The 17764-nt window shown below is 35.8% G+C and overlaps 1 protein-coding gene across 1 annotated transcript; it reads left to right on the forward strand.

Moving 5' to 3' along the window:
• Nucleotides 1-5795: 5795 nt before the first annotated feature.
• On the forward strand, nt 5796-13506 carry Smp_166670 (hypothetical protein; the record flags this gene model as incomplete). The annotated part of the gene is made up of 4 exons (XM_018798748.1): nt 5796-5846; nt 8336-8435; nt 10807-10919; nt 13333-13506. 4 exons carry the CDS (start codon nt 5796-5798, stop codon nt 13504-13506), a joined length of 438 nt encoding a protein of 145 aa, XP_018653659.1.
• Between the last annotated feature and the right edge of the window lie 4258 nt (nt 13507-17764).

Below are 17764 nucleotides of genomic sequence, written 5' to 3' on the forward strand. Positions count from 1 at the left end.
ACCAATAATATTTTGCATATAACATTTTAAAAAAAAAGATGAAAATGTGTTTTCTGTTTGTTTCTTTCTTGAAGTTGAACGTTTTGTTCCTATTCCTCATTGGTTAGTTCTTCCATATCCATATGGATTGTTTTTGATTCACTTGTTTATTATTTTTAAAATATTTAATTATTAATTGTGTTTAATATTATGGTTGGGAGTTTATTACTCTCATATATCTCTTATTATACAAATTAATTATTCAATAATAGGGTCTTATTAATTTCATTAGGTAAACATTTGGCTTTTTTGATTACGTCTGCTCTGTTAGTAATTAAGGTAGCATGAAGTTCTGCTTATTTCAGTCGATATCTAGTTTCAGCGTTTAAACTTCTTGTTTGTTTGATATATGTATTTGCTGAGTTGTATTCTATATGGTTAAAAAATTCAATGGTTGGACTGATCATGTAGAATTGCTCTAACTTAATTTAGCGATTACGCATTATGTCCGGATCTTCAGTAAATAGTTTGAGAGTGAGTATATCGAATGTAAACAATAAAATGGCGTTTATCATCACCAATATGTTAAAATGTACTGTTCATCATTCTGATACTGTCTTGACACTCTAACTTAGTCACTAATTTAAATGCCGAAATCTTGTTCCTGCATAGCTGATAGGGGATATAGATGAGTTGTTTTGTTAATCTCAAGTAGCGTAAAAGATGAAATATGTGTGGGAGATGAAATTATCAAGATGTAAACCTGTCTGATAGAAATAGTAACAGCACAACCGATAGTGGAACAAGATTGGCCTTCAGATGCCGTAGGACGGTCAATGGTTTTGAGAGTCCGCTCTTTCTGGAAACGCCGTCACATGGTCACGTGTATACATCCACTGCCTTCTCGCAACGGGGGTGTTGTTCACAAAATTAATGCGACAAAAAGCGAATGTCTGGCGCTTCAACTGGGTTGGTGGATATGGCGAGGCCACATAAAGGAGTTGTAAAACCCTGAATTAAAACTAATGGTTCACACGGGCTCAATGATCCTAAAAGAGCAAATGGCGTATAAACCCATTGTTAGCCACCGGCTTACGTAAGACCCCATCTCCTGAAGTCGCTTCACTGCTCTATGGATGCGACCTCTATGTCAATGGAGTGACCCCACAAGAAAACCATCTGCTTTGTTTTGGGCAACCGGGAAGTATACTTCTTTTTTTTAACTTAGTCGGCAGCTTGCCTATGGTGAAAACCCTATCCCATCTAAACCACTTCATTTCACTAACTGGTCGGAATTTGAGTGCTACCACGAACTATGAATACTTAACCAGCTTTTCTGAAACCATGTATATCATTAAAACTGCCTTCCTTCGACGTTTGTACAATAATGAAGATCGCAGAACAGATAGGGCTGGCTATGTCTTTATAAAGTCTGAACATTAATGTCTGTTGTCTATCCGAGACCCGTATTCAAGATACTAGTGAATTACTACAAATTCACTCTCCATCTGTGTCTTCGAAAAGCTTGTTTCATGTGCGGTTATCCGAGGACTCTTTGGCATCTTCGTTTGGTTTTCGTGACGTTGGTGTCTCACTAAGCGCTAGAGTTGAGGTAGCACTTATCTATTGGATCCCTATGAACAGTTGGTTATGTGCTATTAGATTAGAAAGTTCCATCAATGTGAGAAGAAATCGGCATGAGAAACGATGTCTTTTCGCCGTCTCCGCTTATGCTCTGACGGATTGCATTCCGGATGCGATCAAGGATTATTTTTACAATCAGTTAAGTGTTTTACAGAAAGTGTATTCGACAAATATTGTAGTCCTAGCCGGAGTCTTGAGTGGACTGGTCAGCGTCCAGACATAAAAGAGAGTTGGTTCAGGTGGCCATTTCGGACTTGTTGGTTGCAGATCTAATAACAGTGACCATCTACTGCAACAGTGCGCAGACCACAACATGTTTCTGGTTAGCACTAACTACCGACACAGTCATCGCCGATGTGTTACCTGATGTCCTCCTTCTCAATCTTAATCCTGAACTCAGATTGATCACATCATGGTCGTCTACCTCGGGCGTGGTTGTGTAAAAGACTGCTGCTCCTTTTGGAGTACCTATCTCGACTCTGAAAATGCGCTAATCTTACTTTACGTTTCAGTAGCCAACGAATTCACTATCCTAAATGGGTCGATTTCAGCATATTGGTCACAGCTTCTGTTGCAGCTAAATCTCAAACACCATCATACTTATCACAAGCCAACAGTCGTAGTGTTTCTTGATATCAGAACTGCCTTCGATTCGTTGGATAGGACTGTTCTCTGCGATTGTATGTTGAAGTAGGGTGTGCCTGAGAAGTTTATTAACATCTCGGAAGCCCTATGTACTAGCACCTCAGGCGGAGTAAGAGTATACAACCACCTTTTCATTATTCCATTCATGCAGTGGAGCTAGACAGGGTTGCTCAGTCTTACCATTCCTCTACAACTTTGCCATCGATGACTTTCGGGAAACAGGTCTGATGTATTTAGGTGATTGTAGTGTTAACCTATTGCCTGGAGAAAGACTTCTCGACCTTGAGTATGCGGATGATATTGTCAGTTGGTAATTAGTGTCTGTAGGTATGGTGTGTTCTTCGAAGTGCAAAGTACTTTTACAAGACTAGTAGGACCTTGACCCTGCACTCATTCTAGATAGTGAGCAGATAGAAGTAGTCGAGAAGTTCATGTATTCGAGTAGCTGATAGTGATGAGATCAATTTATGCATAGTAAAAGTCAGAGCGGTCCATGTCAATCTGTTCCATTCTTAGCGCCTTCGCTTTGTCAGTCGCGATATAAAACGCGACGGTAAGAGCACCCGTACTTTGTGCTTGTGAAACCTGGTCTCTAAGTTGAGAGTGTTAAGCGACTCTTTGTGTTTGATTATCATTGTCTCTGACGGATTGCTGACATCCAGTAGCAACACTATGTTGGAAATGCAGAAGTTCAATAACTTGTATTTGGGCACAGCGACTATAATTCATTTGGTGTCACCATCTTGAATCACCGACTTTGATGGCTTGGACATGTCCTACGAATGTCAGATTGTGTATTATTTGCCTACTCTCGGATTGTTTGGAGAAAGCGGAGAGGTGGTCACTGCACGGCATGGTATCGTGGTATGAAAGAAAGCTGTTCAGGACTGACTCCTGTTGCACCTTCACGACTCCCTAATTGAGGTCCTAAAGATAGATCAATGCAGTGGTTGAGACGTTATCAGGAATGACTCAGAATAGAACCTGGCAGTGATCCTCTGTAACATTTTTCATATCATTGAACGTAATTTTGCTATGAAAAGTAAGCTTATATCAGTATCTCATTCATTAATTTTTGTTTCTAAGCATATATTATTGCGAACATTACACGAATACAATTAAAATGCTCAGTGGTCTTTTAAAATTTGTCTAAGTCATGTCAAACATGGTCATTTTCAAAATCTGAAGTATTCCCGACCAAGTTTTAAGGTATGATTTACGCATGTTCAAAGTGAGTTCACTCTAACAAGAAATCACTACATTCTTCTCGGTTTATTTTTTAATTCTTTTCCTACAAATGCATTTACTAGTGAATAATAAGTTAAACATGTAGTACTTCTTTTCAAGCAACTCTTTATCATGAATCTCCATCCAAGATTTTGATTCATTAGTTGAATGTAAAATCAAAACCAATATAAAATTCTTATGAGTCAGTTAGCATTGTATGTATTATGACGTCCGACTATAAACGTACTTCTTGATCTTAAGGTAACACTCGATTGTGTTAGTAGTGAGGTATTGTAACAGTAACTGACATTGAGATGGATACCATGGAAAAACATCAATCTTAAACAGGCTAGCTACTTCAACACTGCTGGTCGAGTCAGAGCTTATGGCAAACTGTCATCGAGATCGGTAACTTCAGTTGGTGTTCATCAGGATTGTCCTTATTCCACAGTGTTATTTTACTTTGTCATAGACATCGTCTGAATTTTCAGGAGTTGATCTTCTATCAGGAGATTCACTTATTGACTTAGAATACTCAGATGATGTAGTTATGTTTGACAATGAAGCTGAGAAAACGAATGTCTTCTGATAACGATAAGCAACAAAGCAGGGATATTTTTGATGTTAGTTTCTTCCTCCAAATTCAGGATGTTGCTTCAGGACTGGCATGCTTCGTTGCTTGAATTAATGATGAGTGATGTAGTTGGACGTATCAACTGTCTAACTTATTTTAGGAGTTTCACTGGTCTTGATGGTCTGGAGTCTGGTGAAATGGTATAGATTCAGAAAGCTCATTTAATTTTTCAATTCGTGTCAATTGTGACGTAGGCAATATATCTATCTGCTTGTAGTGCCATGCTTCGCTAATCGTTCACCTCGATAACCGTTATAATATAAATCTTAACGGTGCATAAAATCAGAAGGCAAAGAGAAGCGTCAGCTACAGTTTTATTGACAAATGATGCAGGCCAGAAAGTTATAAGCATATGAGTATGACACGCATCGGAAATGGTGGGTAAGCCAACTTACTTTTACTAAGCGTTAATCAATAGCCAGACATGAATAAATGATAGACATGTGATGAATAGGTTAAGAAGGGTACACACACCTAAGCTCATATAAAATTGGTCAGGGTTAATAAATGAGTAATTACCAGGGTGAAAACATGACTCATGATGGATAAGTGAATTGACTTGTCCAGAAGTTCGAATAAGGCATATGGGCTTAACATAACAACCGATACTACATGCTAACCAAAGGACAAACTAAATGTACAGACGCTATCACTGTTCTACTTTATGAGTGTGAAACATGGCCAGTATGAATAGGAGATGCTAGTATTTGGTCACAGTTGTCTTCGAAGCATTCCTCGTACATTTTGGGACCGCTTAGTAGACAGTGCTGAGGTTAGGCATAGGGTTCTTGTCAAAGGTGGCAAGTCGCTTGATGAAACAGTGAATCTTCAATTCAGAGAAGTGGTACATGAGCCTGTCCCTCTCCTACCTCGACAGGCGATGTCTCAAGTAGGGGTAGGTTGGAAGAAAGGTAGCGGCCAAACCAGGAAATGATATCAGTCTTTGAAGTTATTGGCAATTGGACTGAATCATGATTACAAGTGTAATTTACCTGGTAAAATCCACGAAGTTAAAATAACGGAAAGTCAGAAACTTTGGATAACATGGCTCAAAATTGTCTCTAGTGGCTCCGGTGTATCCATTCTTTATCTTTCGTTAGATCCTGAATTCATAAATCCCTCATTATTTCTTTATTTTACCAATTTATTGTTTTCGAATAGTATCTCCGATACCCGATCGTCAACGCTGGGTACGTTTACTGACAATTTCGAATTATTTCAATATTTCCATGTTCAAACACCTAGAGAGTTTTTGTTGAAGGTGTATTTATAAATCTAAATCTCTTGTTGTGTTCTTTATTTATATCGTTAATGTCTTTGACTGTGATAATCATTCAAACTCCTGGAGATCACAGATAAGCCTTGCTAATTTAAGTGACTTAGGTTAATACATTACTGCAGATTGTCTCCAACTACCTACAGCAAAAGAAGGATCAAGCACATCTAGTTGTCATTATTTTCGTGGAACGTCCCTATTAACTTCATTATGCTCTTTTTCAAGAAATCTGCGAATCTGTTGGTTGATAAGGAAAGTCACGAGTTTGACAACTGTAACATCAATGGCCATGACCTTAAATTAAATCACTTCAATCGATAAGTATCTGTTGACAAATCGATTCATTTATACTTAATAAATGGTGAGAGAATAAAATATCAACGTCTAGAAATGGAAGATTTTCTTTCAGACCCTTCGTTAACAGATAACTCTTCATTTATAGTAAGTGATATATTGTATATTCTCATTATTGTTCTAGATTAGATAGATTGATCTTTGATTAGGATAAAGGTAGAGAGTTAGGTACTTGAATTAATGGCTAAGTCGAAATGTATAAACTGTATCAAACACGTGTATAGCACGTTGGAATACAGACTCAATGATTAGTCTAGTCACAGAGGATTCGAATGAATGTCCTAACCTGAAAACACTGGACGGCCATTTCGTCCTATTGTGGATGCGCACCGCTGAGAAGTCCCACAATAGAACAAAACGGCCGTCCAGTGCTTCCAGATTTTCCATGGTGGTCTAGCTTCAATTGACTCAGGATTTCAACAAATATTTCAACTTCATATTTGCTTGATATAAACAATATTGTGTTCCATATTTAAAATACAAAATTGTCAAGAAAACATGGAAAGCCAGATTTGTGAATACATGATTAGCTCATTTATTGATTTCACTGTACTTTGCTTTTCTACGCCTGTTACCATTCATGAAGAAGCATAGGCCGCTTACCAGCACTCTCCAAATCTGTCCTGGAAAGCACTTTCCAGTTGCTATTTATCCTTTTGATGCCTGCTTCCGATTCTCATCTCAATGTGTTCAGTGGTCATTCTATCTTCCTTCCCCATTCAAAGTTTGAGTTTAGGTCTTCGCTCATGATGCCGTTTGGTGATTTCCGTAATGTATTTCCTATCGAATCCCAGCGTCTTTTTCTAATTTCCTACTCAGCTGGAACCTGGTTTGTTCTCTTTCACAGTAGGCTGTTTCTGATGCTATTCGGCCAATGGACATTCAGTATCTTACATAGATAATTGTTTAGAAATACTTGTACCATTTTGATGAAGGTTGTGGTAGTTCTCCATATTTCACATCCGTACAGTGGGACAGTGTTAACGTTCGTATTGAAAACTTTCACTTTGATATTGGTTGATAGTTGTTTTTGGTTTCATATATTCTTCAACCGTAGAAAGGCGGTCCTTGCTTTGCCAATCCTCGCTTTTAAATCTTCATCAGATCCTCTTTGTTCATCAATGATGTTTTCCTAGTATGTGAAGGTCTCCACCTCATCCACAACTTCTCAATCAAGTGTTATTGGGTTAGTGTTTTATGTATTATATTTGAGGATCTTGGTTTTTCCCTTGTGTATGTTGGGATCCACTTCTGCAGAGGCTACTATTTTACTGGTTGTCTTCACCTGCATTTGTTCGTGTGTATAGGATAGAAGAGTTAGGTTATCTACGAAGTCCAAATAGTCTGTCTTCGGTATACAATTATTTCGATGAACGCTGAAAGTTACGATTATAAGTTCAGACCCCATTAGTAATTATAGACCAAATAAAGACAACGAATTTCTGTAAGATCTTTTTGATAAATAGGTTTTAAATGTTAGTAACGACTAGATAACCAAAATAGGATGTACGTCACCAGTAATATTGTTCTGCCTTGTCAAGTTGAACGGGAATAATACTACCTCCTGACTTGAGTTAAAGTCACACTCTATAGTAATATCCAGGCGATATGGCTTCTTTTGTGACCACAGAACAAATGGAATATTATAAAAGTTGTTTATTTTATCAAAATGAACAGATTAGATAAATATGTAATCATTTCTTGGTGTACGTAACTATGACATGCAAATGATCAATTCGGGTTAGTTACTATTAACCTTGACGATATTCTGTGAACTGTTCAACGTTTATTGATGTCATCCAACGCAGTAATGGTTTGTCTTGATGGAGGACTTAGACAGGGTTGAGAGACATTTCCCTGGCTTTACAATTACAATAAATCTGCTGTTGTTTAGTGATAACGGTCTCCATTGTTAAAAGTGGTAAAATGGATTATAAGACCTAAGTGGAAACTAATGTTAAGTCGTGCCCACGAGCGTAGAAATAAGAACAGCTCAATAAACAACTGCATTAAATTCAAAACATGTTATAAATGTGTGAAAGAACGATGTTTTTACAATCATTACTTTTTACAAAGATGAATAATTACGCTATTTATGGTTTTTAAAAAAAATAAAAAGCTAGTTTTGTTGTAATTAAAGAGGGTTTGAAGTATCCAGTTGTTAATAATCTTAGATACATTTTAATGAGTTTTCGTGAGTATATATGAAACCTGGTCGGGTTACATCGAGACAACCGTCTTCTAATGAATTATAGAGTAGTGGCTAGTTGTGAAAGCCAGGACTTGGGTTTTACCAGCTAGATTCAAATTTATTCCAATGTTGATCTTCATGCTGGGTCTCGATGGATAGGTGGATTACGCACTAGACATCTGGAACGAAAGGTATTAGGTCTGAGGCCCAGGTTTCAATATCAACATATATGCCGTTACAGTCATCTGAGAACTATCAAACAGAACATTATTCATATCCTCAATCTCAATCCCAAACACAATACGTTAACTTTATTTGAAAGAAAGTCGTTGTAATGAAAGAATTGTGAAAAGTTATTCTATTATTTTCTACTTGAACTTCACAGATCTATCCAAGAAAAGAAGTTTATTATGATTTTCATGATACTACAAATTATCAAGATAGTTTTTGGTTTAGTCTCCCATCAGATTTACGAATACTTGAAAGTAAGCTAACAGTTTTTTTTAAAGTAATGGAATTATTATATATTAGAATATTTGTACGATTGTTAAGTGTTGTTCAAACATAACTTGATATCTGTGTTAATGATCAGATTGTTTTGAACTATGAAACATTTTATGATATAATGATTGAATTTGAAAAGAAGATTTCGCTACAATAGTGTTTCAACCGAAGTCAGCCGAATAGATTAGTCCTACACAACTATTAAATTAAAGATTCACTCACTGATAGAAACATTGAAATAAAGTTATAAGTTGGAATGCTTTACTGATACATAAGATGTTGAAAACCAGTTGTTTTATCAATAATATTCACCAACTTCAACGACTACTCTAAACTGACAATATTCTTGTTTTCACAAGTGGCTAACTTTAAGAGGTCATTCCAGGAGTTCAAAAGTGTAGCTCCGATCCATAGAGTCCAGCCATGTCTGATGTGCGACAAATGTCGCTGGTGTTACTGGATGATGACCAGACAAACTTGTGAATTGACAGAAGTTTAATTTATAAAACATGTATTGCGACATAACTCCGCCTGTAGCTCCTCCGGGGGCTACTGCCGGCCCCAAGCCCGGGTAAAAGAGGAGGGTTGGGCATGGGGTTAGCGACCTCATCCCGTAGAAAACCAACTCGTTAAAAATCGCTAACCAGAAAAAAAAAATTATTCAAGTAATTGCGACATAGTGGTTGAAAGACAAAGGCTCTTTAGGAGTTCGTTGATACATATTTCTGAATAGTACAATACTAGAACAAAAATGTTATCTAGTGCTTAAAAGTTTTTGGTATGGTGAACCAGTGAAAATTAGCCAAATGAGAAGGTCAATTTATGGCAATTAAAGGTGACCTGAAGGACAAGCGCATATCATCGGTTAAGAAATGGAATGATTTTCTATGAGGTAGAGATGCATTTATATCAATGAGTGTTTGTGTGTTTTATTTGGTAGGCCAATGTACTTTCTTGTTCCTAGTTTTCAAAGGTCGTCTAATTTACATTGCTTCGTAATATCAGTAGAACTCAACAGTATCTTTAACATCATACTGTTATGATTTACTTTCCATAAATGGATTTAAAGACAGGTTTTATTGTATGCAAATGGAGGCATTTAGGATCTTAACATGACTGATTATTCATTGTCATTGTTTTCCAAATCTTCGGAACCCTTAGTTTAAATCTATATAAACATAATATGATATATTTATGAATATACTTTGTATTTATTGAATTGATAGAGATTAGATGAATATGAATTACACACTAATGACAGATAATCGTTAATTTTATCTCTAAATCTTAAACATTATCCCATATTGACACTTCACTGTATCGCATTTACATTACCAAGCAACATGTCAATTGATTATCTATTGAATAAAATATAACGGTCAATATTTTTCAACCTCACGAATCTAGTTATCAACTGTTCAGTATTTACCAATTTGTTTTTAGTATATATTTCTATGTGTTGTTGTACTACCTAATAATAGTTAGTAGTTTGAATGGTGTTGTCGATAAAGAAAAGACACCAGCTTTGATGTTGGTTTGTTCTCTGAGCTGGATGGTTTGGTCGTGGAGCTTTCATCGTCCTTCTGAACGACATCATCAGCAAAAACGTCGGGTAGAAGTGAAGTGTTTGAAATTCTCCACATGTGATTCACAGCTTGTCCTCTGCACCTCGATGTTGATTGGTCCTTGTTGACCTTAAATCTGTCATTGTTTATTTCTTTGTTTTGGTTGTATCTCCTATTGGTTTGATTTTTGTTCCAATGTTCCTGCATAATTTTCTTGATTGATTGATAGATTGGATTGATTTCAATGTTTGTTTATTGCTGATTGACCTGAGTGCCAAGCTTCTAAAAATTCTCTGGTATTTTTGGAATTGCCTCTGTCCAAAATCTGCACATTTTCCCAGTCGAATGTATGTCCGTAGTTGTCCATGTGTATTGATATGAGTGAAGAAATGTCGTGGCGTTTGACTGCTAATTGGTGTTCATGTAGGCGAAGATGCAGGGGGCGTCCACTTTGTCCAATATAGTGTTTGTTGCAGTTGGTACAATTTATCTTGTAGATGATGTTTGTTTTGTCCTCTTTTGCCATTTCATCTTTTGGTTTGCATAAGATTGAGTGGAGGGACTTTGTTGGTTTGTGGGCTACACCCATTCCGAAAGTTTTGAGCAGCCTTGTTGTCGTTTCCGATATGCCCTTTATGTATGGTAGGGTGATCCTTTTGTTGATTTTTATACTTGATTTCGTTTCTGATGGTAATGAATGGTAATGAAATGATAAGCTACTTTATGAAGTTCTATATTGTTCCATTCTTATACTACATTATCGCAATTTTTATTACTCTTCATTCAGATATGTCAGTTATAGATTATCTAAGACAATTTGCACATCTTTCATCTAGAAAGCATGATTTATACCGACGTATATATAATCATTGGTGTCAAGGCACTAAACTTTCTATTGATGTAAGTACTACTTGTTTGTGGTAATAAACCTTCAGTTACTTTTGAGATGTTTTTATTTTTATTTTTAGGCGAAACTATAATTTATAAGTTTGTCGACCCCATACTTAACCCTCTTCCTTTACCCGGGTTCGGAACCGGCAGTAACTCTAGAAAAGCTACAGGTGGAGTTAAGGTACTTGACTATCAGCTAGAAAATCTTTAGCCAATAAAGGTATCATTAGATTTCGCAACAAGTAAAATGAAGCAAAATTAGAGCGGGTGTTTAGTTTCACAGGATTCTTGAGATACTTCTACATTATAAGTAGCCGGTGATTAATAATAGGTTCACACGCCATTTGTTCCCTCAGGATCCGGGAGCTTAATATGCACCATTGGTTTGGAATCAGGGTTTTCTAACACCTCCGTACCCATCAGCGGTCAGTAGTGGAACCCAGGAGGCAAGTTTCGTCACATTTCGAACTCATCAGCAGGATGTGCTGTATACCAAACTATGCTGTCTCAAGAATATACATAAAAAATCCTTTATTCTGATAATAGAGAAAGTATTTTCAATCTATTGTATAATAAGACTATAATGAATAAAACAATGTAATGAGTCATTCATAGTGAAGAAACAGTATTCTGGGTTAACAATAAAATGTTAAAAAGGGACTGGAAGTAAAACTAAGTGTTCATAAGTATAAAATAACTTGAATACTAATGTTCTTCATACGGAATCGGACTACATGGAGTTGTGTCATATCAACAAATCACAAAATGGTGAATAGAAAATACGTAAATAATGAAACGATCATCCAGTACTATTGATTACAAATGTTGTATGTTCGACATGTCCAGAGCTACAGATTTATAGATAAGCTTTATTAACGTCTAGAATTTCGATCCCTGCCGAATTCTTGTACGTATATGGCAGAATCACATACTAACAAGAATCATTTAACTAGTGCTCACCGGTTTTGTAAGAATACATCGATTGAGGTCAGTTTTTGACAAATACAATCTACGAGTTAAAATGATCTTGACAAAACTACTTCAAGTTAATAAATAATATTTCTAAATGCATAATTTGGTCACATCACATTCACACATCATAAAGGCACACAAATGTGTCTCAACAGTAAACGAGTTATAGAAGTTAAATTCTATACTCTTTACTTCATAACTAAAACCAAGCATGATATATTTTTGAACTGGAATTAACACAATATAAGGAAGACGATTTGAAGTTGTAGGAAATAAAGATTTTATTTGATAATCATTTTCAACTAAATATTACATTTTATTACACATTTCGTTGCTGGTATTCAATGAATAGTCCATAAATATCATATTTCAAAAGGGGTTTGGTGGAGATTTTAGTAATTTTATAGTTGAAATCATGAGTCAATTGAAGCTAGACCACTATGAAAAACCTGGATTCACTGGATGCCGGCTCAGTGGTTAACCGCTCGCGCGCGTGCGCACGTGACTAATAGGTACTGGGTTCGAATCTCGCGAGGCAGGTTCGTGGTTGCGCACTGTGGAGGAGTTCCACAATAGGACGAAACGGCCATCCAGTGCTTCCAGGTTTTCCATGTTTGTCTAGCTTCAACTGACTCATGATTTCAACCATAAATATCATATATGTTAGCAATAGTGAATATGCTAAAAATCAATCTTACAATGGTTTTACATAAACTGAATACAGGATTTTATACTGAATAAATATCACATTGAATTACCACATAATTTTGAGTTTTTTTTATCCCATCATGACACTCTGAATTAATTGGTTTAACGAAAGTTAGTAGTTGGCTACTCTTAGAAAACAGACAGAAACTGAACATGATTAAGCTAACATTAGAGAAGTTGCAATCCAAAAAGAAAAGATTAATAACATGTTTGTTGAAAGCATATTTTCAGAAGTCTACCAGAAATTATTTTCTACTTTAGGTGGAATGAAACTGTATACAGGTAAAGTAATGTATCATAACGAACAGTTCTATAATCTGAATGCGTTTATTCACTATAGATTGACACGCATTATACTGAGTGTTAAATAGATTAAAGTTATTTGAATAGTTGAGATCATGAGTCAGTTGAAGCTAGACCACCATGGAAAACCTGAAAGCACTGGACGGTCGTTTCATCCTATTGTGGGACTCCTCAGAAGTGCGCATCCACGATCCCACCTCTCCAGATTCGAACTCAGGACCTATCAGTCTCACGTGCGAGTGCTTAACCTCTAGACCACTGATCCGGCATCCAACGGTGTTAATATCTAACTTCAACCGATCCACGAAATTGAGCGACATATCCACCATTGTCTTCAGTGAGTTACTATCTCATAACAGATTGAAGTTAGTTGAAATCATTTCAATTACTTAATTCTTGATAAAATCATCTGTTTTTATGTTGTTTTTTTTAAAATTAGAAACTAAATAATGCATTTGAAGATATTGTACCAGTACAAATACCAAATAATTGTTATACATTAGTATTCAATTTAATTGGATTACAAACTATTGATTATCGATATATTGATTTTGAAACATTCTGTTGTATATGTGTTACTGCTGAACGTCTTGTATTCTTCAAAATTATGTGAGTTCAGTTTTTTTAATAGTCAAATTAGTATGTACTTTTCACGATTGTATATTTGTCTACATCATGAAGGTATATCAAATTGATTTATCAATACAGTAGGCACAGTTAATCAGGCATCGCTTCAAAGTAACATGATAATCGAAGGATGTTGACAGGTTTTGCTTAATTACTCGGAGACAGATAAATGCTATCAGCTAATAATCTGGATCAATTTTTTGAGTAAAACATATCTTGATTAAAGAATGTATTTATGCATATCTATATTTGGATTAGTCGATTAAAGCTTTCTATTCACTTTTGATTTCTTCGTTGGTGTAGACGGCTGATATCGTATATAGGAAGGGTATATATTAGTAACAGACCTAAGCAGCTACTTGGCACAATAACCTACTTATTAGGTAGAGAGTCATATACTCATTTTTAAGATACATTGTGTATGAGGCGGTTAGTAATAGCATACGACTGCCCAGATCAAAATAAATGAAACACGATTAGAACTTGAAAGTTGAACAACCATACTAATAAACTACCACTCAACATATTGTAGTGTCGGATGCTATGTTAAGCCCATATACCTTATTCTAACTTCTGAATAGGCAAATTTACCCATTCTTCTTGTGTTACGTTTCGACTTTGATAATTATTCACTTATCAACCCTGACTATTTTTACATGAGCGTATGTATGTGTACACTTCCCATTCTATTCATCACATGTCTGCAATGTATTTTTATTTGACTACAAATTTCGATTAACGCTTGGTTAAATGGAGTTGGCTAACGCGCCTTCTCCACAGTGTGTCATTTCGCTCTGCTCTCATTGCTTCGTCCCTCTGATTGCCTGTACAGATCAATGATTGTACAAACATACGTACTCAAATATCCATTCTCGTATTTGACTTATTTAACTCCGTTATTCATCAACACGGATTAAGTCATGTATTACATACATTATTTTAAAGGTTGGTCACTTTTGATGGAGTTTTGTTCTCTGAGCTGGATGGTTCGGTCGTGGAGCTTTCGTCGCCCTTCTGAACGACATCATCAGCACAAACTTCGGGTGGAAGTGAAGTGTTTGAATTTCTCCACATGTGATTCACGGCTTGTCCTCAGCACCTCGATGTTGATTGGTTCTTGTTGATCTTAAACCTGCCATTCTTTATTTCTTTGTTTTGGTTGTATCTCCCAATGCTTTGATTTTTTCAAACACACCACTTCTACCCGAAGTTTGCGCTGATGATGTCATTCAGAAGGACGATGAAAGCTCTACGACCAAACCATCCAGCTCAGAGAACAAAAGTTCATCAAAATCATCCACCCGAGCTACAAATCTTCTTCACCATCTCAAAGTTCAAACACATTTTATCGAATATCATTATTGATACAATTTATGACATAAACTGAAAAAGTTATACTACACTGGTGTCCTTGAATAGACCAATCAGAATCAAGATAGTATCTCATAGATTCTAGGTCATTAAAGGCTCAATAAAAGAAGGTTTGAATGAACTATGTAAACATTGGCAACAGTTGATTCTTTACATGTTTGGAGTTGACAAAAGAACATTTATTATAAAGATTAAAAGGGAATATAACATGATGATTAAGTTAAATTACAAGAAATACTTGCTCCTAATCTAGATTTTGTGTTAGATTTGATGTGATACAATGCACAATAAATGATATTTATGTAGTTAAACAATGTACTTCTACTTTAAATCGCATTCTTAACTTTCATAAGTTTGTAAATAAGGAAAAGTGACAGATCATCGTTACATTTTAGCTGATGTAAATTAGTGACCAACACTCCATAAGGTTTAATCCTAACTGAAAGCATTAGTTCAAATTCTTAATATGTAAATTTAACCCATTTTTTCTCTCACTGTAATGAATCATTCAACATTACAGGGTTAGTAATTCATATCAAAGCCATTATTCTACAGTAATTTTATGGCCAATTATTGTTAGTCGTTTTCTAACTAAATACTATCTTCTAAATAGTTAAGATCATGAGTCAATTGAAGCTAGACCACCATGGAAAACCTGGAAGCACTGGACTGCCGTTTCGTCCTACTATGGGACTCCTCAGCAGTGCGCATCCACGATCCCGCGTTGCGAATCCACTACCTACCAGCACTTAACCTCTAGACCACTGAGCCGGCATCCAGCGGTGTTAATGTCTAACCTGAACAAATCCACGAAATTTCGCGACCAACTTCCATTGTACTGAGGTAGATACCGGTCTGTCGCGCAATTTCGTGGATTGGTTGAGGTTAGACATTTACACCGCTTTATGCCATCTCAGTGGTTAAGTGCTGGTAGGTACTGGATTCGCATCTCGCAAGGCGGCATCAGGGACGCTCAGTGCTGAGGAGTCCCACAATAGGACGAAACGGTCGTCCAGCGCTTCCAGGTTTTCCATGGTGGTCTAGTTTCGATTGACTCATGTTAACTATATGAAATTACTAAACTCTTCACAAAACCCCCTTGTGATAAATACTGTCTTGTAGTTGATTGCTTCAAGTTGTCAGTGTAACATGTCCCCAAGGAAAGTTGCCGTCTTTATACTTTTTCAATGTTTTTTTAAAAAAAAATTAAAAACGTTAAGGGAAGAGGAATTCGTATTTTATTTATTACCTCTGTGTAACATCAATCCTTGATTGTATGACATTAAGCATCAGCTTTGTTTCAAGCAATCTCAACTGTTATTAGTTATATGAAGTTATCAATTTTTTATTTATGATTTCAGGAAGGATTCGAATATATCTATACCATCAAAGAATATTTTAGAAATGATAGAAATCCAACGTCTACAATGTCAATATACACAACTTAATCTGAATAAGAATATAAGACATTTTCTTGATTTAATACTTCTCTAATATAGTGAGTTGTATAATATTTAAGTTTATAGCGATTTCATTGTGTACAAAATACAAGTATACTGTCTTATATTATGAATTCTACACGTAGATAACCTCAGAGTGTGATTGATAATTCGATGTTCTTTATGTCTATGTAAGAACGTTTCAAAACTGAACTGGATGCCATGATTGACATTCTCAAAAGTGTTTTTACTTTGGTTACAATTTATGCAGAAATAATTACTGTTACTGGGCTAATATTGAATAAAGCTGATATTTCGAAGCTGTTCTACTGGGAATAATTGTCTGAATTTTGTGAAACAATCATTAAATTGGACTATTTAAATCATTGTACTCCTCTGCTTCCAAACTTTTGTTGAGGTGCTAAATATTGTTCTGTTTTACCGTTCTTGAGTTATGAGAAATTATTGTGGACCTATTACTTAATATCCCTTTTGTTTATGACACAGTTATCCCTATATCGTGATTTCTTATTTGTACTGATGTGTGGTGAAGTAATTAACCTTTATTATCACATAGATTTGAGTTGTAAACTGAACAGTAAAATTAATCTGCTTGTTATGTTTACGCAATCGGACAGACAAAGACTGTGCCCTGAACTAATGGGCGTTGAACACCGATGTACATAAGTACAGGTTCTACGCTGTGACTGACTAGAGACAGACCAATCACCTATAAACTGCTCATCAAATAATCTCACAGGAACCACTAACGCCTTCAATCACTACATACTAGTATCGATAAGGATCGTATAGTGTGAAAGCCATTTAGGAAGGAAGGAGGTGAAAGTAAGGGTTCGCTCCCTTTTATTAACCTGTCACTTTATGTTAATAAGGTAGTTGTAATCCGTAAATTAAACAGAACATGATTTTCAATAGAGTTAAAAAAATACATAATCCAGTTTTGATAGAGAATTTCATGAATTCTGCCTTACTACTTATTCTTATAAAGCTATTAGTACTAAGTGGTGAAACGCCAATGAGAACTGTTATAAGATACAATTTAACTATGAGGTCAAAACCTTCGAAGCTATTTTCCTCTGATTTTATTTATATACATATTGATTGCATGTTTGTTGAGTATTTTTGGCATTATTAGTTTCTTAATACCTTAGTATTAAGCTTTTATTTGAACTGTAATTTGCTGCTATAATATTTTCCACTCATAAGCTAGAACCGATTAATTGTGTACCCGGTATTCAATTTTCCTAATACCAATGTTGTTGTACTGTGTTAATACCGATACTCAAATAGTCTGCTTAGTGGTTTGCTCTTGTATGTATATAAATGAATGTCCGAAATATAATAGCGATTATGGACTGATGAACATTGGTCTTGCGTTCAGGACTAGTTAGTATTAGGTAAACCTTCAGACAT

This window comes from Schistosoma mansoni, chromosome 7 (genome assembly GCF_000237925.1).
Source record: "Schistosoma mansoni strain Puerto Rico chromosome 7, complete genome".
NCBI classification, from domain to species: Eukaryota; Metazoa; Platyhelminthes; class Trematoda; order Strigeidida; family Schistosomatidae; genus Schistosoma; species Schistosoma mansoni.